General features: G+C 40.1%; 1 protein-coding gene across 3 annotated transcripts in view; it reads left to right on the plus strand.

Moving 5' to 3' along the window:
• The window catches only part of GRID2 (glutamate ionotropic receptor delta type subunit 2), a 565730-nt gene that overhangs the window by 383714 nt on the left and 170010 nt on the right, over window positions 1-12006 (plus strand). For all 3 annotated transcript variants that reach the window (XM_005498033.3, XM_065062416.1, XM_065062415.1), the window contains 2 exons: window positions 3109-3282; window positions 7709-7870. In XM_005498033.3, the coding sequence (XP_005498090.2) occupies window positions 3109-3282; window positions 7709-7870 (336 nt within the window). The remainder of the gene's footprint in view (window positions 1-3108; window positions 3283-7708; window positions 7871-12006) is intronic.

Raw genomic sequence — 12006 nt, forward strand, 5'->3', positions numbered from 1 at the left:
AGCTCAAGCAGCTAATTCAGGTGCTAAAATCACAGCTCAGTCCCAGGAGCTTCCGTAATTCTACATTTTCATATGGATAATTGATTAATAGTAACATTAGGGGTTCATTTGAACTCCTGAATTTTCCAATGGTCACAGCATAGGCTGCTTATCTTAAAATAATTAGGTGAAGCTGAATGGCATTGTATATTAGGTGTCCAGTATATAGTCTTGCTTCCCACTGATATGTTGAGGTGAACCTCTTCAGTTCCCTTTTCCTAATTCATCTATAAAGAGCGACTAATTTAAAATAGCATTTCTTTCCCTATTTATTTGCCCACTTGGAGGAAATGTACATCTAATTTTGTCTAATTCTATTTGAAATAGGCCAACTTCCCCTTTATTCCAAGTTCAGACCAATAAAAGAAAGGTTTGGAACTATATATTGAACTTCTGATTTTCCCCAAAAAAAGCCACATAACCTGAGCTAAATTTATACAGGTACCAGCTCAGTTCAACTTGGGGAACAATGTTGTGAGGTTGTTTTTTTGTGACATTTGGTGCTTGTATAACAGATCATCTGCCATCCTTATATCATTATACTGTATCCTCCTTTGAAGTGCAAATGAAAATTGTTTCCTCTCATACAATAGTTGCTTTATATAGTTTTCTTATGTCAGATCCAAAACTCAAGAATGAGAGATGATATTAGAGAGTCACTAGATAAAAGGCTCGTCAGTCGATGCCAAGTATTAAAAAAACGACAAAGAAATATATAGCAAATGACTGAAGTTGAATTTGGGTTTGCACGGCATTGCTTTGTCGTTAACCTAAAATCTGAATTTATGATACAATCAGTGGAATTCACAGCGTTAAAATAATAGCTGTCATTAATCTATTGATGTATAGATCTCCTTGGCAACCGTACAAAGATCTCTGGTGTTTGTATTCTGTTATTAATTCCCAGGTGATGTAGAAGAATATGAGGCCATAACCTAAAGGTTAAAACGAGGACACTCCAATTAAAATACACCCAAAAATGCTGAATAAAAATAAAAATACACTTTTGAGGCAGAAAAGACAAATGTTTGAGCAGATGAAAGTCAGGATCTCTCTGAAAGTTTCATTTAGCAACATAACATGGTCATGCAGGTATCGGGTTCTACATGATGAGAATGAATCTAATGGCCTTGCATTTACAGCTTGTGCACGGCGTATAATGGAACCAGGAAAACTTGCTAAAGAAAGGATATGGTTGAAAATCAAGCTAAGTTTCTGAGCTTTCCTATCCAGTTCCATTGGAAGTGTTATAAAAAGAATCACACGCATTTTGCTAAAACAGCAGTTTATATTTTTTACCTTGCAGCTAGTGAAATGATACAGACTAAATGAAAAGACAGCATCTTAAGCTGAGAGAAACCATTATCTATGGTACATTAAGAATTAATCGAGCAGAAATGCAAGATATTACACTGGGCACAGCTGATGCCATGTGTTATTTTTGTTTGCAGAAAAATCTGTATTTTGTAAAGAACAGTAGTAAGAGATTAATTTGGAAACTATGACAATCGGTGAAGAATAAAATACTTTTACTGAGGTCAAGAAGAGCAGAAGTTAAAATGCACATCTCCTGTATTTTTCTTCAGAAATGAAGAGATAATAAACAACTACCAGTATGGCCAAATGTGCTTCAAAATAATTAAAGAATGTTAGCTGAAGCTCAAAAAAAAAGCCTAAATTATGGGGATGGTTGTCTTGACATTTAAGGAGCTGCTGCTTCAGAAACCTTGGCTTCCTTTTCACAAGGAAGATTCTGCAATTTGAGTTCAAACCTGTTTCCTGGTGTCTCCTAAGCTCTTGATCATGGGTATAGATGGGGAAGCTAGAGGCACAAAAGACGATGGTGTTTAGTTCCAGGTGTAACAGTGCAGATGTGCCGTATCCTTCAAGAGATGAAAAGCTAGAGATGGACAGTTGAGAATGGGAAATATCCAATGAACTGTTGCTGAATGGAAGGGCTGATAACAGGAGCTCCTCAAGCACCTCCCTTCCTGGGGGGTATCCGCAAATGTAAACCCCTAGAAAGTCTGGGGCATCAGCCTCTGTAATTAAGACAGATTATGGACAGATGTTGGAAAATGGATTCTAGTTTAAAAGATGGAGCGATTTTGTAGATTCATTGCCCTGCTTTATAGAGAAAACCAGACACAGGAGTGCCGTGAAAGCGGCCAGCCGAGCCTATTGGAGCCGTCAGTGTTTAACTAAAGCTCAGGTTCTTATGGGAAGGTTGGAGTCAGTTGCTCATGAGCTCTTGCTCCATGTTCCCCGAGGGCCTCGCTGTTCAACGGTGTAAAACACTGTGTTCCCAAACTGCCGGAATTTGTGCTGTGTAAAGAACTGTTTTTCTCGTTTCCCTAACCTGCCTTGAAGTTAATGTATTAAGCTTAATATTTCACATATTGATATTTTCACTTCTTCTAAGAGTGTGTCCATAGAGCTGAAATGTTCAGCTGAAAGCCTTAACAGGTACCCTACAGAGTAAAAAGTTGGGTTTAAATTAGGTCTTCCTATAAACATACACATCTAGAATGCTCTAATGCATCTTGTTTGCCCTTTTGGTAAATAATGTTTGCTAATGTGCACATTGTTTGTAGGTTCTTGATGTTCTGCTTTCAGGAAAACGAACACTTAAGGCCTGAATAATTGTCTGTAACTTCACAGCTCCCAAGTAATGCTACACTTAGAAATATATCATGCTATGGCTTCCTGCGGGTTTACACATGATCTGCCGGGGATGCTGTGAAACGCTTTTAAGTAAAAGATCAAAGGTAAAAGGAGAGGGAGAAAAAAAAAACGCAAAATGAAACTAAGCCCAGTTACATCTACAAAGATTCAGTGAGGTTTGGGCACGGTACATTTTAAACTTTTGCAATTATCCTAAGGGTGTTATGCCAGTGGTTTTAATGAGCATGCATATGTTCTTTCTGAGGCTACGGCAGAGCTTGACAACAGCCTCATAGCAATCACACGCCTCTCGGTCCTCTCAGCGTATCTTTTGTTTATAATGTGGTGGTAACATTGCTGCATTTTAACTGTTATGCGTATCCTCTCCTTTGCCTTCTCTTCCAGGAAATAAACGATGTGGATGTGCAGGAGCTGGTGAGAAGGTCAATTGGAAGGTTAACAATTATCCGACAGACATTTCCAGTCCCCCAAAACATAAGTCAGCGTTGTTTCCGTGGCAACCACAGAATATCTTCATCACTGTGTGATCCGAAGGACCCTTTCTCCCAAAGCATGGAGGTAGTTCATAAACCAGTCTGTTCTTACCTGGGAACTGTCTTTCTAGATACCTTCAAGGGTTTTCCCCGGGGGCTTATTTTTCGTGTCCTCTCAGACATGTAGTTTAATGTAGCATGACAAGAGAATACTGGAGTGGGGCCTGAGTGGACAAGAACAACTCATCTGCTATGCAGCAATTAAGAAAATGAGTCACAAAAAGCCACCTGATCTCCAGGCAGTGGGGTATATGCCTAAATCTATGCCTGTGTTCCAAGGAGGCCTTATTTGCAGGATTGTTAATTACAAATCACAATTAAACTCTAAGAACCTTCCTACCACAGGTCACTGTCCCCCTGACTTGACTTTTTTTCCAAGAGCAATTCCTCTATCTCCCGTATCTGCTTGGGCTCCATCATGACAAAGCTATGGCAAATCAGAAGTGTGAAATTGGCTTAAGGTGTCAATTCTACTTTCAGATTTTTTTTTACATGGTCATTTATCAGGTTTTAGAAAGATGGACTGTGTTTGCAGCGGTGCAGGAGGAGCGTATCTGACTTAGGAGCAAAGAGCGGTCATCTTGTGACGATGAAAGAAAAGGAGTGAGAGAATAAGAGAGGTGTTGAAGGGTGTCCTTTCTTTAAATAAGAATATGCAAGGGTGGAAAGGCGAAGTGTGGCCGGTCTTGCTGGGTTTCAGGTTAGCTCGAAGAGCTTTTGCTTCCCTGGAGGTGTTTAAAGGCGTTTAGACAAGGTCCTTAGGGACGTGGTTTAGTGCTGGAGTTGGGTTATGGCTGGACTCGATGATCCTGAGGGTCTCTTCCAAACGAAATGATTCTACGATTCTATGAATTGCTCACAATGCAGCCAGTAAGCAACTGTTGATGACACGGAAAACTTGAGCTGTAGCACAGTGCATGGTGATCCGACTGGGGTTCTTGAAATAAACAGGGCTGTGTAAGTTAAATGGATGCACAGGGTATCTCTAGAGGCCATTTAGGAACTGTGAAAATTCTTTAGGTTGCGCCGTTCAGCGTGGTCCTAGGCGGGACTTGGGTAGTCTGTGGATAAAGTGTGAAAACAGAGGGTGTAGTTATTTGCAGCCACCACAGATTGCAAAGAGCAGTTTTCTAAGCATAAAGTTATTAACTACAGCCAGGCAAAAAATAAGAATCACGTATCAATGGGAGGCTTCATGTTTTCATTTCTTTTTCTCTTCAACTTCACTTACGTTTCATTTTGGCTTCAACAGTGACCTGACTCTAGGAAAGAAAAGTTCTGGAAATTAAAGTTTATTCTCTACAAATTCCATTCAACTTGTTAGATTGGACCTTATACCTTACCCTGTGCTTCTTGATCAACCTATAGCTAGGAGAGCTATAATATTCCTATTAAAAGCTTTCATAATGTTTTGGTTCAAAAGAATGATGGCAGCTTGGCTGGTTTAAGTGTTCTGCGCAGTTGAGTTGCTTTTGTTGTGCTGCACTGCGTTCGTAGCTGAAACAACACTAGAAAATGAAAGGAAGGAGAACTGTGACACGGTTTTCCCTGTGTCTCTGTGTGATGCCCAGACCTTTTAGGAGCTGTGGGGTTTGTTCACTGTCTAATTATTCTCCCCAACAATATTATAAATTAACTTCTGTTCCATTGGGGAGTTGAAACAGTTTCTAAATTGAAATTTCTGATGATTTTTATTTTAATGCCATCATAGTGTGACTAATCAGGAATATCCTCTGGAAATTATAAGGGTGGATTTCTTGATTTATATTTTTCTCAATTACTCCCCCTGAAGTCTGTGTGAATAATGATTTTATTTTCAATACCTTTATTAAAACACTGACAAATATTTTGGTGAAGCCCACTTATTGTGTCTCTGGGGTCATCCTACTGAAAACAACAGCTATGCATTTGTATCATTTTGGAAGCTGAAAACTGGATTCACGAAAGTATTTAGTACCATAGCCCTTTTGTCTAAAACCTGTGTGCAATATTCTAGGTGTATATAAAATAAACGTGGTTAATCCAGATGAATCACTCATACTCAATCTAATTGCTAAATACCTTTCTTCTGCAATATGGAACAAAATATCCAATCTGAACTTTGAATTGCATCAACAGGACGTTATGCAGTTGGACACTTCTTGGTAATTAAGTGTCCAATGATTAGTCTAAGAGACTTGGAATAAATAAAGCATCCCTAATGGATACCAGGCAACATGTTAAATGCCCCAGTAGGTTTCTGTGGGAAATGAATGAAAGTGCAAAGTGACTTTAAATTACAGCCCAACTCTGTGCATCGGGACAGCTGCTAATGAAGAAGCATCCTTGTGGTAGTGACAGGGAAGGCAGAGAGGCAGAAATTAATTGCAGTGTCTTTATCATTGCATTATCAGAGATTGATTGCTCTGAGTGTTCAACTGAACTATTAGTGAAGGAATAACAATGCTTAATAATTGCTGAACTCTGTGCTCCTGAGCCCTGTTAATACCCGATGAAGGCCTAGCTATATTACTCTTAGATTAGCCAGCGCATCCTTCCTCATGAACTGTGACAAGCGTCTTCTGTTCCCATGATTATTAGGTTACGGGAGCTACCTTGAAAGCAATGTCATTTCATTTTGTCGGGAGATGATGACTTAGCATCTGTAGCCCTTCATGTACCAATTTAGTTTCATTACTGACCTTATTGTCTCTGGTCCCTAGATGTTGTGGGTTTTGGGTTTGTTTTCTCTTTGATAAAGGCTTATGTAGAATAATCTGTCCTCACAGCATAGTAATAATTCCTCCTCCTCCCCACAAATAAATGTCCCTGTGGTGCTTACTTTGGGGAAAAAGAAACTATTTGAATTCTTTGTAGGTTTACAGCACACAGACAAATCATCCAAGTTATTTTAAAAACGCTTGATTAATCTGAACCCAGATCGTCAGTCTCTGCTTTTAATCCTGTCACTCCCGGTGGTGCCTGACCTGTGCATCTGTGTGAAGTGAATTCGTTCCTGGGTGAACACTGACGTGGAAATATTCACAGTCACTGCAGTCACAGGAGACGCTCAAGCAACGATAGACCAGCATCTTCCAGAAAGAGGGAGTGAAGGGTCACTGTCATCTTAATAAAAAGGGAAATAAGGATCAGAAGTTGTGTTTGTTTGTGGTATTAACACTGTGGAGGTGTATTGTATTCCCTACAAAGCGGGAATATTTTCCCGTTCTGAACTTCCTCCTTCTTTTTAAGGTTCCGAGCAGACCATCTGTATGTTGAAACCCTTACGCAGAGCAGTCAGCATGTTCCACAAACCTGGGAAATGTCTTCTGGCTTGTCTGTCACTGGTGGACAAAAACCAACCAGCCAAACTAACAAAGCCAAAACCAGCAACCTCAATTAGCAAATTGCTGCTGGGTAATTTATTTCCAGGCGCTAGGAATGCTGTACAGCCCCCTTCATAGTACAGCCGAGGAAACGGAGTTTCCCTCAATAACTTCAGTCCCCATGGCTTCAGATGACCAATAGGTTATCTAAAAATAATATTCCCAAAGGTTCTTATCATTTCTCTTTCGGAGAAGAGGTTTCTCTTTATAATACTGTGACTGGCTTAAATGTTCCTGCTGTTTGAGGACAGAAATAAAACTGTATTGTAAACTACTCATTTCAGAAGTGTTCGTGAATTCTGATCTTCTGCTTTTTTACGTTGCATTCGATCTTTCACATCTGGCTTTGTCCTGTGAGCATTTAAAAATACACCTATAGAAACAGTACATGGGGAAGTGGAACTGACACACAAGTGAATTCTTGAGTTCACCTGTCCTGTCTGGGGTGCCAAACTGGAGCCTCCCCGCACCATTCGTGTGCAGCTGTGCTTCACAGTGAAATATCTACACGTTTACACAGGAAGAGTTTTGTCCCGCAAGGAATTAACAGCCGCTCACAAATACTCTGACAGGGAACGTTATCAATTGCGGAATGAGAAAGATTTCACAGCGTCATATCTCATTACGGAAATCGCCTCAATCAGAACTGGCTGCAAAAATCAGGAACAAAAACCCCGATGAAATGATTCATTTTAAATTTCATCGGGGCTTCTATTTTTCAAAAGAACAAAACAATCTTGAAGAGCATCTGGTGGTGTCCAAATAGCTGGTGACTGAAAAATTGAAAGTCTATTTACCTTCATGAGAAGGTCTTGAAATCCTGCAAGTGCAGCTGTGCCAGTGACCAGGCTGCCTCTGCTGCACATGTGGAGGTTGTTGCTGCAAATCACTTGAAACGAGACCGCCCCCAGCTGCGTTTGGTTTTTAAGAGCCAAAGATAAGACTTTTGACTCTTAGGATTTCTTCTTACTAGCAAGTAAGTCGTTTAAATACCGGAGGATTATAGGTGAGGCAAAACAAATGCTAAATCCTGGCTGCTGGCAGGACACCACAATAATAACGCTAATACTCCCCTTTGAATTGCAGATTTCTAACCTGTATATATACGACACCGTCCTCCTGTTGGCCAACGCCTTCCACAAGAAGCTGGAGGACAGAAAGTGGCACAGCATGGCCAGCCTCACCTGCATCAGGAAGAACTCGAAACCCTGGCAAGGAGGACGATCCATGTTGGAAACCATCAAGAAGGTACCTTTTCCCCTTTGATTGCTAAAATACTTGTTTTGTTGGTTTGTTGTGGGCTTCTTTTCTGTGCCATAATGAGCGTGTTTGAAGTGAAGTCAATGTGTTTGTTTACCAGAACTAGGAAACTCATAGAATTTTTAGTTATGAATAGTATCCTGTTGAAAAAATGGCACAGGTTAGGAGGGTAAAGCAGATAAATTTACTATTTTATTTGTAAATCGAATAAAAGGTTGCAGAACTCCCAGGTGGGTGATGTTCTGCGGAATGTGCTGCTGTACTGCTATTGACATTAATATAGTGAAATATAGATATGAGAACAAGGAAAACCCTAATTTATCTAGTCTATATCCTGCCATTGCAGAACTGTTCCCTATAACATCTCTGCGGTGCCTTTATCCAATGTTAAGCTTTCATTACTTCCCTTTGATTATTATTCCATACCTTAATCACGCTCGTGCCTGAGTGTTTTCCTGTTCTTCTATCTCTAGAAATACTTTTTCTTAGTTATTCACTTTCTTTATGGGGTTTGCAGCCTCCTTATACTTAGAGACAATTATTATAGCTCTCTGGGTCAGTGTTTAGTCAAAATACGCCCCCTTTCCTGTACCTTATTCCCTTCAGTCTCCTTATGTAGCACTGCTTATTTTTTCCCCAGTCATGGCTCAATCTGCATTAGCTCCAAAATAAAAGCTCAAGCCTTTCTTTGGTGCCTGTCCCCAGATTCCATTCTAATAAAGTCATGAGACTGCAAGGATAATCCAGGACACATTCTTATTTCAGGGGCAGGATATGACTTTAAGTCTCTCTGAACTGTGTTGCTCTTAACCTACCAGAGCAATTGCAAAATCACATTTGGTAGCCCCGTGTATTTGAAGTTATGTTTCAGGCGAGGCTGGTTCTGGAACTTCTCAGCTTGGGTTTTGTAAATACTATTGCACAGTTTTTCATTAGTAAAGGAAAAGCTATTTCTACTTATCAAATCCAAATAGGAAGCCTGAGCCAGAAAAGTCAAGAAATGCACTTCCACTTTAGAATTAGAATTGAGTGGCCGAGGCGGTAGTTTCAGGCTCAGGTTGGTAGCGCTACTGGCATCTCTTCTAGAAGTCACTTGCAAAAATTGGAAGTTGAAATTCAACCCAAAATGAAACGCAGAAATAGCTTTTGTGGGTGATTGTCTGTACCATTTCAGTCCCAAGTTAGAGATTGCAGCTGGGTGCTGGAATTGCACAAGAAAGAGGAATTCTGCTTTAATTTTGTGGTCCACCTTCCCTTTTGTTTCACCCAAGAACTTATATAGAAGGACTTTAGGATCACAGCTGTGTACTTGTGAAATCAAAACTTGACATTGGTGACTGTCTGAGGAGGTACCAGATAAATGATAACATGAAAAAGCGAGGAAAGGAAAAATGAAACCGGCTTCATCTCTCTTCTTGAGAATGCTTCCATTTTCCATCTGCTTTTTTGTTCTTTAAACGTCTTTCCTGTCATCTCGGAACGGCCTCTAAAACCAACTGAAATAACAATTATTTCTCTGAAACAGCAAAAAGATATTATGCGGTATTTAAATAGTTTCTGAATAGAAAGTTTTGTGTTTTCATTTGGAAATCACCACTTTTTTAAAGATGTAGTGCATAATGGAATAGCATAAGATGTGTTAAAAATAGGAGAACGCTGGTGGTGAATAAACTAATTTCTTTATGATTATTGAACTAATAGGGAATGAGGGGGGATTAGAGTTTCAAACGTTTCTTGAGATGGCAAAATAGCAGTTTGACTCATTCCCTGTTGCCATTTCTTACTTTTCACTGTCAAACATATGATTCCGGTGTCACTATTTCTACAAACAACTTCAAAAGCTGCTGTTTTGGTGTGAATTCAGCTAATTGGACAAAGCCTAAAAAAAACCCCACAAACAAACAAAAAAAACCCCCCACACTTTTAAGCCCCCTACAGTTATTAAAATCTAATATCTGTTTCTTCCAATTCTGGAACTGAATAAATAGTTAAATTCATCGGGAAATACAATTATTCTAATGAATTTGGCCAGCTCTCGCAATTAGTTCTAAATTCACTTCGGTAATAGGAACTATCCCCCAACACATGCTCCCTTGTTTGTTTCTCAGTAAAGCCATTTCACGGGGAGAGAAATAAGTATTGCTAGGAAATAATTCTACTCTTGGAGAAATTAATCTTCCCAAATAGCCTGAGAATAAATATAAGTAGGATGATATGGAGGATCAACTCAGAAAAATGCCATCAAGTTACTGCATGTGTCTTCTCTCACGCTCACCTGATCTCTTCCCAGGAACATTTGTGTAGCTTGCTGGCAGACAGAAAACTTTTATTGCTAGAGGAAAAGGCTTCAGGTTGTACCAGGGAGGGGTTAGATTGGATATTAGGAAAAAATTCTTCATGGAAAGGGCTGTTGGGCATTGGAACAGGCTGCCCGGGGCGGTGGTGGAGTGTTGCGGTTGAGACGGACAAACGACATAGACCACGTTCTTCCAGGATGAAAGTAGTAGATGCCATTTATTGCCACAAGTGCGTTTTTATACAGTTTACCAATTCATATGTCTCTTCGCTATTGGTTACAAGTTACAGCAGTGACATCTTCTTAGCTATTTTTGCTATCATTGATGTTACTATTACTCCCGTCACTCTCATGGGTACATCCTTAACATCTCTGGATACTCCTTTACTCCTGTCTTCTCACGGGTAGGCCTTCATATCTTCAAGGCTAATTTCTGTTCCCATGCCCTTCGTCAGGGAATCCAAGGACCCACAGTAGCCCCACAGTGGAGTCACCACCCCTGGATGGGTATAAAAGGCGTTTAGACGAGGTTCTTAGGGACATGGGTTAGTGCCAGAGTTGGGTTATGGTTGGACTCGATGATCCTGAGGGTCCCTTCCAGCCGAAATGATTCTATGATTCTAAATAAGTCCCCACGCTGGTTTGCGAATCACAGGTGGAAGTGTCAACTAGTTCTAGTCTCAGCAATTTCAGCGATGCTCAGTGGCGACAAGCAAAGAAAGATGTCAGGTTGTTTTTCAGGCAGTAGATCAGGCTCTCTTCGCTGGCAGCTCTAAATGCTGCGTTGAGTTCAAAATGCAACGTTTTCATATCACATTTTTTCAAGAATAAAATGCGAAACTCATACTTAATGCCTACAGCGTATTTTTTCTCCCTGTGGCCACGTTTTTTTTTCCTTAATTGCAAAATCGGTAGTGTCGGACTGTATGTTGAAAAAAATAGGACGTTTGAACAGAAACTGTGAGAGCAAGTAGAATATTTTATAAGTGATGATTGGCAAGCTGACATTCCCAAGCGAAGCCCTGACTGCCAGGTAAATAGTGTTTTCTTCAGGGACTTAGAGTACAGCAGTGCCTAAGCATCTATAAACTGCAGTTTATCTTGCCAGTCTAGGCGGGACTCAAGTAGGCTTTAACTACATTGCCAAGCTTTAGAACAGCTCTGCAAAGCCCAGAGCAGTGATCAGAAATGTAAGTAAAACATTTTTGTCCTAACAACTGACATTTTGCTCTTCGGTTTTAAATGTGTCAGGAAAAATTGCATGGTTGCGGCTCAACCTTAGAGGGATTTGAGAGAGTAGATAATAAATCTGTCTTCATTTTTTCCCCCCAAATAGCTTGGTTTCTCTAAGTTAAATGGAATGAAAAATTTCTTGGACTCTTAGCTGTGACCATAATTAACGCTAAAATAACTTGGAAAAATCTCATCAGGAAGGTGGTGGATTAGTAGCTGTCATACAGATGGCCGTTTCATCTGTGATCTCCTTCCACTCTGCATTAGCAGAGCAATAAAACACATGCCATAAATCAAACTAGTGTTTTAGGGGGATCCACACTTGGAAAGACTGTGTGTAAAAGGACAGGAGAGTTCCCATCCCATTGGAGCTCTTATTTTACGCTTTCTGCAGATGTACACAGTCTATAGGAAAGAAACCTTTAATCAGAGACACTCTCACAGGAGAAATTTTCAAAGCGCGATGAAATCGCCCAAATAGATAAATGAGAAAAATTGTTGTTATGGTTACCACTGGATTTCAGCAAAAGAAAAAGAACTAGGAGACTTTGAGTTTGTATCTTGCCCCAACACTTGCAGCTGTTTAAAAATCAAG

The sequence above is a fragment of the Columba livia genome, chromosome 4 (genome assembly GCF_036013475.1).
Source record: "Columba livia isolate bColLiv1 breed racing homer chromosome 4, bColLiv1.pat.W.v2, whole genome shotgun sequence".
In the NCBI taxonomy this organism is placed as follows: Eukaryota; Metazoa; Chordata; class Aves; order Columbiformes; family Columbidae; genus Columba; species Columba livia.